We start from the raw sequence: 15470 nt of genomic DNA, 5'->3' as shown, positions 1-15470 counted from the left end.
CTAGTTATTGAAAAGTTGATGAAAATGGTAGGTTGAACTACCTAGTGTTATTGTTGAGAATAAAAGAAACTCAATGACAAATGGGTTGGGTTTGGGTTTAGAAAGGCTAGTGATTGAGTATGACTAGGTTGAGCTAGTCAAGTTGTGCATGTAAGCTTATACATTGTATGTTATGATCATATGTTGAAGCTTGTTGTGTGCTTTATCTTTTTATCAAGTCATTGTCCAAGTTGCGGAGGAGGTGAGTATATTTGCATACCTTTGTGTATACGTTGGGTCAATTGACCACATTATGTTGAAGTTTGTTTATCCATGTGTGGAAATTGATTTGGCGTCAGGCCCATTTTGGGGCATAGTGTTTATGAGGCCTAAGAACCTCCGGGGCCTAAGAATCCCGATAATTGAGATTGTTTAGCTTATATGGATCCATGTATAGCGTTTAGTGTGCAAGGTGAGCATGTAAATGTGGCATGACGGTGTGATAGGTTACATGTAATAGTCCATGTACTTTGCCCTATATCGTGTTCATAAATGTATGCAAGTATATTTACTAAGCTTTTGCTTATATTTTAGTTGTTCATATTTTTCTTATAGGAGGTTCCGGAAGAAGGAACTAGTTGTGGATTCAAAGCTTGAAGTGATAGAAGATGCTTTTGGGAAAAAGGTAGAAGGTTTGCCCATACTTGGATGTATGGTGTTTTTGGTATAGACACTTAGATATCCCACCCTATATAGCTCTTGGTACAAAAGTTGGTATATTTGGAACTTGATAAATATGTGTAATTTGTGTACTAACAGATTTGTATCATGGTCATGGTGAATTTAGTGACAAAATGAAGGTTTGGGTTGTTTGACAATATGGGTAAATGACCCGTTTTGTTATGAAACATACATTTGATAAATTGTAAGCTATTGAAAATTTTGTTGTGTATTACTTGTCTATTTTGAATGTTTGATTTATTAATGTGTCTAAACTCTATTTTTGAAGTACAATAATAATTGGTGAAAGATTTCAAGTCTTTTAAGTCTTCATCTTGGTTCTGGATTTTATTCATCTTGGTTCTGAAATTTTTCTTCATCTTGGTTCTGGATTTTCTTCATCTTGGTTTTGAACTTCATCTTGGGTATAAATTAACTTCATCTTGGTTGTGAATTTTCTTCATTTGAAAAAAAAGATGGTTTATCTTTTTCGGGTTGAGTCGTTTCAAGTTGGTATCAGAGCCGAGGTTTAAGGGATTTAGGTATACCCTCGTTTAGAGAGTGCCTAGACTTAAACCTTAGACGAGACTCGACCTTAGGTGTTCGATTATTTTATATGGGACCCAAAAGAGCGTTTGATGATGTTAACTTATAAACTTGCTAGTATTAAAGCACAATAAGAAGCCGACCTTATTGTGGTTGAAGTACTAACAAATTTATAAACTAACGACATCAAACCTTGGGACGGTTTAGTATAAAGTTATAGATTTTGACTTTTAATTCGTAGGAATAGTTAGGTTGTATGATTAAATCCGTTTTATCTACTCTTACTATAGTATGGCTGATCATCATAATGACGAAGATAGGAACGAAGAAGAAGAGCCCATATTTGCCGGGGATAGTATGGATATCTTGGACCAAATAGGGAGAGCATTGGAGAAGTATATTCCTCTTTTACTAAAAAGTTTGAATCAAACATTAGAAGGAGCTGTGAACGACCACATTGCGCAGATGATTAGAGAAGAAGTTGCGGTCAATGTGCAACGGGAGTTTGAGAAAAGAGATGCCAAAGATAAAGGCAAGAAGACCGAATATGAAAGGGAGGTGGAAGTAACAAGGGAGAAGGTCTATAAGAAGAAGTTCACTTTTCGAGACTTTGAAGTATGCCACCCACCGGAGTATCACGGTGATCGTGATCCCATCGTTTGTACTCGGTGGATATCGAAGATCAAAGGGGCATTCCGCACTATTCAATGCCCCTCACATTTGAAGGTCATATTTGCGGTTGGTATGCTTAGGAACAGTGGAAAGAGATGGTGGGATGATTTGTTGGCTATCAAGAAGGGGGCACTATATCATGTGGAATGGCCCGAATTTAAGGCTATGTTTTTCAAGGAGTGCCGGTCGGAGGCCGAGGTAACTAAGTTGAGAAGCGAATTCCTCAATGACTGTCAAGGCAACATGAGCTTAAATGAATTCCGAGCTCAATACTTGGACATAGCACAATTTTGTCCAGAATTTCTTGAGAATGATCAGTTACTTAAGGAGCAATTTTATTTGAAGGTGAGGAAAAGCTTACGGGAGAAGATTAGTTTACGTCAAATGGAGTCTTTCTCCATGTTGGCGGATGTTGCTAGGGATCATGAGATTGAGAAGTCAAGGGTGGATGAAGGAGACTTAGAAAGGAAGCATGAAGATACCCATTCTCCAAGTAAACGATTCAAACAAGAAGGTAGCTCCGGTAGCAATGCTACAAGAAGAAATATCCCCTTTTGCCGTCAATGTAAGAGGAACCATTCGGGGGTGTGTAAGGTGTCGGAGAAAGGAAGTTTATACTTGTGGGAAACCGGGGCATACAAGCCGGGAGTGCAAGTCAAAGACCCAAAAGCCTATCATATGTTTCAAATGCTTCGAGGAGGTCCACATGAGAAGCTCGTGTCCTAAATTGATCGAGGAGGAAAGACTTGAGGAGTGAAGAATGGAGGCGGAAAGGAAAAATGTCCAAACTCATGGGAATCCACGGGGAAGATCTTTCCAACTAACGGTGGAGCAGGCTAGGAACACGGATGATGTTGTTACAGGTACATTTCTTGTATATAATGTGCCTATGCGAATTCTCTTTGATTTGTGGGCAAATAGATATTTTGTTGCAACTAGAGTAATTCATGTTATTCCCGTGTTTAAGTCATGTCTAGAAAATACTTTGCAAGTGGAGGTTGGTAATGGTAGGATGGAATTAGTGAAGGATGTGTATAGAGGGTGTGAGATCAAAATCTCTTTGGAACTCTTTCAAGCTAACTTAATCCCTTTTCCGATGGGAGAGTTTGATATAATCTTGGGTATGGATTGTTTAAGCTCATGTAACGCCAAGATCGCATGTGATGAAAAGGCGATATACTTGAAGACTTCTAAGGACGAAGACTTAGTGGTTTATGGTGACAGGAAGGAGCGTTCTATATCCGTGTGTACTTTTGCTCGTGCCAAACGTTACATGTCTCATGGATGTCACCCTTATCTTGCTCACATCGTCGATGTTGAAAAGAAATCTCTATCTATTGAAGACATTCCTATCGTTAGAGAATTTACCGATGTTTTTCCCGAGGACTTGTCGGGCATTCCTCCCGAACGGCAAGTTGAATTTTCGATTGATCTCATTCTGGGGGCTAACCTCATTGCTAAAGCTCCTTACCGTTTGGCTTCGACGGAAATGCAAGAGATGATGAAGCAACTCCAAGAATTGCTTGACAAGGGTTTCATTCGACCTAGTAATTCTCCTTGGGGTGCACCGGTACTTTTTGTCAAAAAGAAGGATGGAAACATGCGTATGTGTATCGACTATCGCGAGCTCAACAAAGTGACCATAAAGAATAATTATCCTTTGCTTAGAATTTATGATTTATTTGATCAACTTCAAGGAGCTTCATATTTCTCTAAAATAGATCTTCGATCGCGTTACCATCAACTCAAAGTACGTGATGAAGATATTCCTAAAACCGTCTTTTGGACTCGTTATGGTCATTTTGAGTTTGTTGCCATACCTTTTGGTCTCACAAATGCTCCCGCGGCCTTCATGGACCTCATGAACCGTGTTTGTCGCCCTATGCTTGATAATTTCGTGATCGTTTTTATTGATGATATCCTCATTTATTCTAAAAGTTCATCCGAACATGAAGTTCATCTACGGGAAGTGTTGGAAACTCTACGCAAGGAGAAACTCTATGCCAAATTCTCCAAATGTGAATTTTGGTTAAGGGAAGTGCAATTTCTTGGCCATATTGTTAATAGTGAAGGAATTATGGTGAACCCGGCTAAGATTAATGCGGTGATGAAATGGGAGCAACCTAAGAATCCGTTGGAGATTAGAAGTTTTCTTGGTCTAGCGGGCTGTTACCGTTGTTTCATCCAAGACTTTTCTAAAATAGCTTCCCCATTGACCAAGTTGACTCGAAAGAATATCAAGTTTGAATGGAAAAACAAGCAAGAGATGGCTTTCCAACAACTTCGAGAAAGACTAAGTCAAGCACCGGTTCTTGTTTTGCTCGATGGTCTTGAAGATATGGTGGTGTGTTGCGACGCATCATCTAATGGCCTTGGTTGTGTTCTTATGCAACTGGGTAAAGTCATTGCCTATGCTTCGAGGCAATTGAAAGAGCATGTAAAACGGTATCCTACACATGATTTGGAGCTAGCGGCGGTGGTCTTTGCTTTAAAGATTTGGCGTCATTACCTCTATGGAGTCAACTTTACTATCTATTCCGATCATAAAAGCCTCAAGTACTTCTTTGAGCAAAAGGATCTTAACAATCGTCAACGAAGATGGTTGGATCTCTTGAAAGATTATGATTGCGAGATCTTGTATCATCCCGGGAAGGCTAATGTGGTCACGGACACCTTGAGCCGAAAGAGTTCTCATCATGCCATAGTCGTTTCTCCCCTTTGGGTTATAATCACCAACGACTTTCTCGATCAAATTAGAGAAGCTCAAGATAAGGCCTTGCAACGAGATCCTAAGAGAGAAAGAATTCAAGGCCAATTGCAATATTTCACTAAGGACTCTCGTGGCCTTACCTTACGTTTTGGGAGGATTTGGATCCCATTCTCTTGTGAGTTAAAGCAAGTTCTACTCGATGAGGCTCACAAATCCAAGTACTGCATTCACCCCGGTGCTACAAAGATGTATCAAGATTTGAAAGTAGAATATTGGTGGCCCGGAATGAAGCGGGATGTAGTGAACTATGTCGAAAAGTGCTTGGCTTTGTGCGCAAGTGAAGGCGGAACATCATAAGCCTTATGGTATGATGCAACCATTGGAAATTCCCAAATGGAAGTGGGAAGATATTACTATGGACTTTGTCACCAAATTGCCCAAAACGCCTAGAAATCAATTTGATACAATTTGGGTAATAGTGGATAGATTGACCAAGAGTGCCTTGTTTCTTCCTATTTGTGAGGCATCTTCATCCGAGGTATTGGCGAAGATTTATGTTAAGGAAGTGGTAGCAAGACATGGAGTTCCCATCTCCATTGTTTCGGATAGAGACACTCGTTTCACTTCTCACTTTTGGCGAAAATTTCATGATGATATGGGTACCAAGCTCAAGTTTAGCACCGCCTATCACCCACAAACGGGTGGTCAAAGTGAGAGAACCATTCAAACGCTTGAAGACATGCTACAGGCATGTATAATCGATTTTGGAGGCACTTGGGATCTTCACTTGCCTTTGGTAGAATTCTCTTACAACAATAGCTACCATTCTTGTATTCAAATGCCACCATATGAAATGTTGTATGGGAGGAAGTGTCGATCTCCAATTTGTTGGGGAGAAGTGGGTCAACGCGAGATAGGGGGCACAAAGATAGTGTTGAAAACCATTGAGAAGATCGATGTGATCAAGGAAAGATTAAAGGCGGCTCAAGATCGGCAAAAGTCTTATGCGGATAAAAGGAGAAGGCCGATTGAATTTCATGTAGGTGATCGGGTTTTGTTGAAAGTCTCACCATGGAAAGGCGTTCTACGATTTAGAAAGCGTGGAAAATTAAGTCCTCGCTTTATTGGCCCGTTCAAAATTTTGGCTAAGGTTGGCAAGGTTACTTACCGTTTGGAGTTACCGGATGAACTTTCGGGAATTCATCCAACTTTTCATGTGTCACATCTTAGAAAATGCCTTGCCGATGAGTCTTCTTATGTGCCATTGAACGAGATTGAGGTCGATAACAAGTTGAATTATATTGAGGAACCCATTGCCATAGTAGAAGAAGAGCTTAGAAGAGTGCAAAATAAGACGGTGAGGACTTATAAGATTTTGTGGAAGCATGGAAAGATGTCCGATTGTACGTGGGAATCTGAACATGATGTTCTTGTCTATTATCCGTCTTTGCATATGGCTTGGATCACGAGGCTGTAATCCGTTCCAAGTAAGGGAGAGTTGTAACACCCCAAAGATTTTAAGGTAAAAGAAATTAACCCCTTTTTATAGTTTTGACATTCAACTAATTTCCTAGTATTTTATTTTGGTTATGGGGTTAATTTAGTTGGAACTTTAGCGGATAGCGGGTAAAATACCCACAAATTTTAGTCAGGGGCGTGGCAAGCCCATGTTGTGCCAGCCAACTCTCTTCCTTGTGAGTCATGCTTCCACTCACTCAATCCTCTTCTTCTCAAACCTTCTCTTATCATTTTTCAAAGATCAATCCTAACTCTTCCATGCAATCAAACATTTCCTAGTAATTCATCCAAGAACAATACCATTAATCATCTCCAATTATATAAGGAATTGAAAAGTTAGGGTTTATGGTGGAAGGTGGTGGTGGCCGAATTTCAAAGAGAAAAGAGGGGAAGAAGAATTTCCAAATTAAAATCTTGAATTAGCTTATTATTGTTAAGGTATTGATTTCCCCTAACTTAGTTTTCATCTTTCTTTTGAGATTAGGGTTCCTGGAGTAACCCAAATTTAGGGGTTTTGCTAGAAATTGATTTATGAATGATTTTTCCCAATTCCTTAGATAACCTAGTTTGTCATTGAGTTATGTATTGAGTTTGGCTAAGAAATTGATAAGCTAATGTGATAATTCTAGTTTATGAGAAAAGATGAGTTTTTACTAGTTATTGAAAAGTTGATGAGAATGATAGGTTGAACTACCTAGTGTTATTGTTGAGAATAAAGAAACTCAATGACAAATGGGTTGGGTTTGGGTTTAGAAAGGCTAGTGATTGAGTATGACTAGGTTGAGCTAGTCAAGTTGTGAATGTAAGCTTATACATTGTATGTTATGATCATAGGTTGAAGCTTGTTGTGTGCTTTATCTTTTTATCAAGTCATTGTCCAAGTTGCGGAGGAGGTGAGTATATTTGCATACCTTTGTGTATACGTTGGGTCAATTGACCACATTATGTTGAAGTTTGTTTATCCATGTGTGGTAATTGATTTGGCGTCAGGCCCATTTTGGGGCATAGTGTTTATGAGGCCTAAGAACCTCCGGGACCTAAGAATCCCGATAGTTGATTTGTTATGAGGCCTAAGAACCTTCGGGGCCTAAGAATCCCGATAGTTGAGATTATTTATGATTGTTTAACTTATATGGATCCAAGTATAGCGTTTAGTGTGCAAGGTGAGCATGTAAATGTGGCATGACGGTATCATAGGTTACATGTAATAGTCCTTGTACTTTGCCCTCCTTCGTGTTCATAAATGTATGCAAATATGTTCACTAAGTCTTTGCTTATATTTTAGTTGTTCATATTTTCTTATAGGAGGTTCCGGATAAGGAACTAGTTGTGGATTCAAAGCTTGAAGTGATAGAAGTTGCTTTTAGGAAAAAGGTATAAGGTTTGCCTATACTTGGATGTATGGTGTTTTTGGTATAGACACTTAGGTATCCCACCTCATATGGCTCTTGGTACAAAAGTTAGTATATTTGGAACTTGATAAATATGTGTAATTTGTGTACTTCCAGATTTGTATCATGGTCATGGTGAATTTAGTGACAAAATGAAGGTTTTGGTTGTTTGACAATATGGGTAAATGACTCGTTTCGTTATGAAACGTACATTTAATAAATTGTAAGCTTTTGAAAATTTTGTTGTGTATTACTTGTCTATTTTGAATGTCTGATTCATTAATTTGTCTAAACTCCATTTTTGAAGTACAATAATAGTTGGTGAAAGATTTCAAGTCTTTTAAGTCTTCATCTTGGTTCTGAAATTTTTCTTCATCTTGGTTCTGGATTTTCTTCATCTTGGTTCTGAACTTCATCTTGGGTATAAATTAACTTCATCTTGGTTGTGAATTTTCTTCATCTGAAAAAAAAAATGGTTTATCTTTTTCGGGTTGAGTCGTTTCAAGTTCGTATCAGAGTTGTTTCAAATGCTTTATCTTTTTTGGGTTGAGTCATTTCGGTAAAATAGTTGTAGGGATTGGTTGAAAGTTCCTTATGTCAAACAAGCTAGTAAACAAGCTTTATGTCAACCGTTCAAAATAACAAAAAAAAAAGCTTTATGTTAAATTTCTTTGACGGGCTTGTAAGAATTTTTATTTATCTATTCACTAATTTACATTTTAATAAATTTTCATTACATATAAGTTATAACCACCTAAAGTCTGTCTAAACAAATGTTTAAAGTAGGTGGTAAAGGTAGATGAGTTGGGCAGGTTGGTAAGATAGATTGGTTGGGTTACATTTAACCCATTTTATATGTTCCCATACAACTAACTTTTCTTAAAACGAATATATTGACTGGAAACTTGCTCCGTGTCGTCTTTCGTGGGTTTTTGAGCCCCAATACCTCAACGATATATAGGGGAGGTTAAGATGTAGACAGTTCTTACCTGTACTTAAGTAGGGAGGTCTTAATGGTAGAAAAGACCCTCCAACCTTTGCATGAGATGGGAATCGAACCCATGGTCTTTGTCTCGAAAGGTCAAAATGTTTACCACTAATCCAAACCATGCTGCTTTTGAAACGAATATATTGATGACTTATACAATACAACCTTATTCTATCCGAGAAACCATAATTGGTTGATCTCTGTCCATAAGTTACCAATTAAGTACGTGGTAGTATTTGAATAGATTCATCTTGGAAACATTCGTGATATACTATAAGAATTGCTAACTTCTGAAGATGAGACAGTTACAAAAGGATTTACTGTCTGCTTGCCATTAAATGCTCGGGATTTTTTGGCTTCTAGTGACTTACCACTACCAGAACGCCTCTCTGAAGTATGTGATCTGTATATCCTAGGCTCTGTTAACAGTCCTGCATTAAGGTTTACTTTTTTTGAGAGCATCTCGACTACTTGTTTCATTGACGGTCTTTGGCTTGAAACCGCTTGTGTACAGAACAGTGCAATTGTAATGAAGTGCATGATCTCGTCATCTGGACAATCTGTTAGGTCAGGGTCAACAATTTCTAGAAGTCTTCCTTCATCTTTGAGTTTCCAAACCTAGAAAATAATTACAGTGGTTTTTTTAAACAAAAAATTGGAACTTCTTTTAATTTTGTATAATAAGCAATTTGTGTGTTATATATGGTATCACAATCGAGAAATCATACATACCCATTCAACCAGAACCAAAAGATCCTCGCCAAAGGCTACTTTACTACTACTTTTACCACTTATAATTTCAAGCATAAGTATGCCAAAACTATATACATCCACTTTCTTTGTAAGTTGTCCCAACATCGCATATTCTGGAGCCAGATATCCCCTGTCATTATATAAAAATTCAAGCATTTTTAAGAAATAACTTAAGCATTGCAAAAATCAAGATAGGGTCCAATGGTTCTTACACTGTTCCAGCAACTCGAGTACTAACATGAGTAACATTATCAGGGAAAAGTTTTGCAAGTCCAAAATCTCCAATTTTAGGATGAAAGTTTTCATCAAGAAGTACATTGCTCGCCTTTATATCTCGATGGACAATATGTGGTTCGGCTTCCTCGTGAAGATATGCAAGACCTGATGCTGTGCCTTTGCATATACTAACCCGTGTAGCCCAATCCAGGTCTATGTGTTTGCCTGATCTCGAACCTACAATATAAAAACTTTACACTTAATATCAGGGTCATACAGGAAATCTAATAGCCAATTGTCTAAATAGATATCAATTAAAAAAGCATTACAAAATATACAAGTCAACAATAAGATGTTACTTTACTAATTCAGAACTACTAACATCTTGGATGCATATTCATCAAAATGGACGCACAAAACAAAAAACGTGATTTTTTCGATTTTGACGGATCAATGTATTGTTAAACACTTAAATAATGATAAATAGTTATACAATATGTTAGTTTTATGAACTTTTAATGCATCAAAATGATGTTTTTAAGTGTGGAAAGCCGTATATATGTAGAGAGAGAGAGATATGGAGTGATCCAGTGGCTACGTACAATTAATAGGGTAGATTATTAAGAATCTTACCAATTTTGTTAATTAATTATAAAGGATCCCATCAATTAAGTTGATTGATTGTATTTCTATTTTAGTTTAAATGGTATGAGAGCCTAATAAACTCAAACGAGTCTGACCCCTACTACCCTATTCTCTATTCATATTTTACGATTATATAATGGCCACATCCTTAGTCATCCGAGTCACAGCCTCAACCCATTTTACTACCAAAGTCACGGCCACTAATTTCCCCGTGTGGTGCAAACAGGTCCATAGAACCCTTATTGGTCTTGACCTAGACCTGTTCATCACAGGCACCCCTAAGCATCCAACAGAGTTCTTTGACACATAACCCAGAAAACCAAACCCAGAGTATTTGACATGGTATAGGCAGCCTCCAGCAGAGTATCTAGACACAGAAGCCAGGAAACCAAACCCAGATTATTAGACATGGTATACGCTGGATCAAAAAAAATAAAATCCTCGCAGCCCTTTTTTGGGCGGTTCCCACCCGATTCAACCTTTGATCTCTTCAGCTGCTATCTCACAAGAAGCTTGGCAACAATGCAAACCCGTCATGCTCTCGGTTATCTCCCACAAATCTAAACTATCCAAAAATCCCAAAGGATCTCGACCGTGACCGAGTTTCTTCATGACATGCAATCCATCGCCGATGATATCGCTCTGGCCCAACACCAGTCCCTGATGAAGTATATCTACCGTCAATAACACATAACACACAAAGGCAACCGCGGTATGAATCTAGACCTGCTTTTAATCACCGCAATTCAGTCAGAAACCAGTGGTCCAGTGGCCCTAACTCTATTGGTGGAACCATATTGAATCGTGCGACTGTTTATTGTCAATTTTCCAGTTTTGTAGGTCACGAGGCAAAGGAGTGTAGAAAGCTATCACATTTTCTTCGTGCAAACCATGTTACTACATGTGGTTCCATGACCCAAAAGCGATTTGCACTCATGGCTAACGTTACTACTTACGGCCCAGCCTCCACATTTCCTTCAATGTTTGACAGTGGGGCAACCCATCATGTCACATCGGCCCGTGTGTCTCTTCACGCTTTATCCGAGTATGGCGGCCCGGCTGAGATCGTCCATGGTGATGGTAACACTCTATCCTATACTCATATTGGTCAAATTCATCTCCGTACTTGCTTTGGTCCCATTTCATTAGAAGATGTTTTATATGTACCTCACTTTAGAAAACAACTAGACATAGTTATTGTGCGTTGCCATAGAGCATGGTTTTTACTTTTTACATGACAACGTTTTGGATACACGAATGTGGAGTATTATGATATCATATAAATACATTTCTCAGAATCTTAGAACCCAAATTTTAAAAAAAGGCAACACAACATGTAGCAATAATAAGAACTTATAGTAACTATAAGAATAAAAAGATGGTGAACAACATAGAAAAAAAGCAATACTATATTAATGCCCACTAGAACTGTATCCGCGCGATGCGGCGGTGTAATGGCGCCGGCAGTGATGGGTGACGATGTAATGGCGGCGGCGACGGGTGGTGGCGATGTAACGGCGGCGGCGACGGGTGGTGGCGATAGTAGCGGCGGTAGTGGAGGTGTTGGCGACGATTGGTGGTGGTGGTGGCGGCGGGGAGTAGTGTAGGTTATTAGTGTAATGTGGTTTTGATTGATTGTTTAAACTTAAAATTTAATGTTAAAAGCGGGATTTTCTTTATAATATAGTATAGATAATGACACTCTAACAATGGTGGTGATGTACTATAATGCCTTATCTGGAATGTTACTTGAACGTAAGTAACGATGATGAAAAGCATTATACATTAGAAAACGCGTTATATATAACAAAACCGAAGAAAATAATCTATGTTTAATGCTAAGATTGTAAATTTCTTCAGAGTGTCAAGTCTGAATTTTATGATTTATATTTTTAGTATGTACTTGTTCTCCAAGTTAGGGTAATCCTAACTAGGTTAAATAAGGCCATAGGCCACAGTCTTTTGGGTATCGAGATTTCATTATTGTTTTAGGGCTGCTGGGGCATTAAACCAGTTAGGGAGCTACTGGGGCTATATCCAGATTATCAATAGAAGTTATAACAGCCGACTTTGTTCGGTCTTTGTCGTGAATTCTCTTGTTTCTCTTATACTTCTGGTAAAAACATATCAGGGGGATCCTTGATGTCTAGTATGCTTATCAACCATCTTTGCCTCATCAAGTAAATGAGGTCTTCACCTCTTGATTGGCACCACAAACTTGGACATCATTCTATTCGGGTCTCTAAGACTATAGCTTAATGTTTAAGCCTTGGTTCTAATTCACACAACTTTCGTTGTAACTCGTATTCCATCAATAATAGCCATAAAGATTCATTTGGTGATATCCAATGAAAACATAAAATAGATGTTTCCATGTTATTCGCACAATTTAATTGCTAGTAGAAATTTTTTTCCAAACGCCTTTAATATCCCGTTTCACCAATAATGAGGTGGATATGTTGGTCTTACCTCTTATCTTCAATCTTTATCAATTTACCACCCCTAAGCAAAACAACATAGCCGAACGCAGTCATAGTCTCATTGTGGAAACCGGTTTAACTCTCCTTCATTATGCTAGCCTTCCACTCTCATTCTGGACACCTGCATTTCAAACGGGGTTTATCTCATAAATCGCTTACCTACTCCTATTTCAAAATTCCATATTCCTCACTTCATCGCTAAACTCCGACTTACAATAAACTAAAACCTTTTGGATGCTTGTGTTCTACGTGGCTTCCCCATCAAACTTTACCCACGTTCGGAAAGATGCTTTTTCTTGGGTTACTAACCATCAAAATTAGCCTACAAATGTTATTAATAACCAGTTATCATTCTCAGCATGTGGAATATGTTGAAACTGAAATTCCATTAAAATCACAAACAAACTCTCATATAAATTCCCACTTCCATAGAGTATAGACAATTTTCTTAGCATTACTCCATAAATGAAATCCAATTCCTCGGCCCACCCACCTTATCTCCCACCATTGACACTACGTCATAACACCAACTGGTAGCTAGGCTCTCTCCAGTATCTTGCCTTCACTCGACCGACCCAAATTTTCTTTCTCCGTAAACAAGCTAGCTATCCCAATACATGCATGCACCAACTCAACTTCGATCATTGGCAAGCATGTCGCGCGCTTTATAATATCACGTATTTTTTATATATGGATGAATATTTCTGATGGTAGTATCCATGCATTCTGTAGTTGATGTACGTGCTCACTATATAAACCTCTTGGCCGGCCAGGGACCATTTCATCAACTTCAATCCAAGGTTGGAGTCTCCGACGGATCCTCCATCTTGCGGGGGCATGTTAAGGATCCGACCAATTAAGTTCATTATAAGGGATCCCAACAATTCAGCTGATTGATTGTATTTCTATATATTTTAAGTTTCAAATATATATATAGAAGGATTCTTAAGTTACTGACTACCGTAAATTAAGTTAGCTTTTGTCACATTCACACCGGCCTACCTGTTGTAATAATTGGCTATTAAGGCCTCATGTACTCATTCTAGTTTATATATACAAAAAAATTAGTTTATATAGATCGATAGAATATATAGAAAATAGGAATCGATACCATTAACTAGTAGAGCAGAAGAAAGGCTGTTGTTTTTTAAGAACTCATAGACCAGAATCCGATGACCATCTTCAACACAACAACCGATGAGTTGAACGAGGTTGGGATGCTTAATTCTGGAAATCATATAAATTTCAGTCAAGAATTCAATAGTCCCTTGTTTAGATTCAGCAGAGAGAGACTTAATTGCAACATGAGTACCATCATCTCTCAGAACCCCCTGCAAGCAAGCATTGATCAGGCGCGTGTACGTACATTGGAAATATATTAAAGTAACTATTAGTCCAATTAAGCTTCTACGTACATACCTTGTAGACAACTCCAAATCCACCTCCGCCTATCTTATTGGATGGGTGAAAGTTTCTTGTAGCTGATCTTAACGAATTATATGAGAATTGTTTAACGTTGTTTGTAGCAATCATATCTAGATCTAAAAAACCAGAAAATATATTATATTACGTATTAATCTGATTATCATGTAGTAGTAGTATATGCATGTATGTACGTATGTATATGATCGATCGATATAATAAGTAAGTATTCTATGGGTTTTGGGTCGTGGCGGTTGAGGGGTGGTTTAGGTAGAGAGGTTATTTTCGGGTTTTATTGGAGATAGAAAACAATGACTTTCGGGTTTATATATAAAGAGATCGATCGAAGAAATAAAATAATGAAAAAATAGTAAGTGCGCACCATTTGAGGGAAGGGGAGGAGGAGGATCGGTATCGGATTTACATGAATCAAAAGAGGCACAACAACAACCAATACCCATTAATTGCTTGCTTATTGTTCCCACAAAATTAATTCATAAATTCGGATCCTACATCGATTCTTCAACAATTGAAGTTATTTATTATAGTTGGGAGGGATGGAGGGACCAAGCAAGCAAGCTTAATTTGCAGGCCATGATCGAATGACGTCATCGTCATATTATACTTTGGGGGGAATTGACATTAACATGTTGAAATAACCAGTGAGGAAAACACAAAATGAAAAATACAAATAAAAATGAATGGTCGTCGTACGTGTTATGTCGACGCCCACCCGGGGGGAGAAAGTAACATCCAACGGTTCTAGTAGCTATAGCTGACTTGTGATAGGTTGGTTAGTCATTTACTCCACCATTTTGTTTAGTTGGGATGAATAAATACATAAAATAACAATCAAACCAGATGAACCTCATGATTGAATAAAATCGTAATCAGGTGAGTTTATCATACGTTGCATAAAAATAGATTTAAAGCAACATAAACAGAATACATAAAGAGTTAAAAGTTGGATTATAAATATTATAGTGGTTTTGTATAAAGTAATAAGGTTATTTCGTAATTTCATTTTTATGTCAAAATGGAATGAAATAAAAACAAGCCCTCACTAAAGATGAAAATGATAGTTATTGATGGAATAAAATTCTTAATGTACAATTAATTTGATTTACAGTAAAATATATATATATATATATATAGAAAGAAAAAGAAAACACAAGGCAATTTCGTCCAACACTAAGAAAAAAAATCGAAAGAAAAGGAAAAAAAACATCTAGACCTAAATAGATATTTAAATATAGACATTTGAAATCTTATATACATGGAAAGAAATCTATGTAAGAATTTAGTATAATTCGAATTATTTTACATTTAAATAAAAATTAAATTAACGTGAAGATGTTTGGGTTTTGAGTTAGATGTGAGGATTTGTTTTCATAGATATACTGATATACATTTACATGAACTTATTAACG

The 15470-nt window shown here is 37.6% G+C and overlaps 2 protein-coding genes across 3 annotated transcripts; one reads left to right on the top strand and one right to left on the bottom strand.

The window, feature by feature from the left end:
* Positions 1–1536: 1536 nt before the first annotated feature.
* LOC122581382 lies at positions 1537–2643 on the top strand. Its single transcript, XM_043753606.1, has one exon. The coding sequence runs from the start codon at positions 1537–1539 to the stop codon at positions 2641–2643; it is 1107 nt and encodes a 368-aa protein (XP_043609541.1).
* Positions 2644–8648: 6005 nt separating this feature from the next.
* On the bottom strand, positions 8649–14705 carry LOC122582643 (putative serine/threonine-protein kinase). 2 transcript variants are annotated; one of them, XM_043755063.1, is made up of 6 exons: positions 14423–14705; positions 14038–14159; positions 13730–13949; positions 9490–9730; positions 9257–9407; positions 8649–9142 (listed from the first exon to the last, which is right to left on the bottom strand). In XM_043755063.1, exons 1-6 carry the CDS (start codon positions 14499–14501, stop codon positions 8771–8773), a joined length of 1185 nt encoding a protein of 394 aa, XP_043610998.1. In that variant the 5' UTR covers positions 14502–14705; the 3' UTR covers positions 8649–8770. The 2 variants fall into 2 exon arrangements, with proteins under 2 accessions (XP_043610998.1, XP_043610999.1); XM_043755064.1 differs by having other exon boundaries at positions 14038–14153.
* Positions 14706–15470: the final 765 nt, after the last annotated feature.

The sequence above is a fragment of the Erigeron canadensis genome, chromosome 9 (genome assembly GCF_010389155.1).
Source record: "Erigeron canadensis isolate Cc75 chromosome 9, C_canadensis_v1, whole genome shotgun sequence".
NCBI lineage: Eukaryota > Viridiplantae > Streptophyta > Magnoliopsida > Asterales > Asteraceae > Erigeron > Erigeron canadensis.
Note: the sequence above shows the minus strand (reverse complement) of the source record. Positions and strands in the feature narration are given on the sequence as shown.

What these genes read in the sequence shown, in the direction of transcription:
- LOC122581382 (XM_043753606.1), top strand. Translation starts at nt 1,537, where the DNA reads ATGGCTGATCATCATAATGACGAAGATAGGAACGAAGAAGAAGAGCCC.
- LOC122582643 (XM_043755063.1), bottom strand. Translation starts at nt 14,501, where the DNA reads ATGGGTATTGGTTGTTGTTGTGCCTCTTTTGATTCATGTAAATCCGAT. An exon ending in TTCTGCTCTACTAGTTAATG is followed by an intron (nt 9,731 to 13,729) that starts GTATCGATTCCT and finishes TTTATATTGTAG; the next exon opens with GTTCGAGATCAGGCAAACAC. An exon ending in TTTTGGTTCTGGTTGAATGG is followed by an intron (nt 9,143 to 9,256) that starts GTATGTATGATT and finishes ATTATTTTCTAG; the next exon opens with GTTTGGAAACTCAAAGATGA.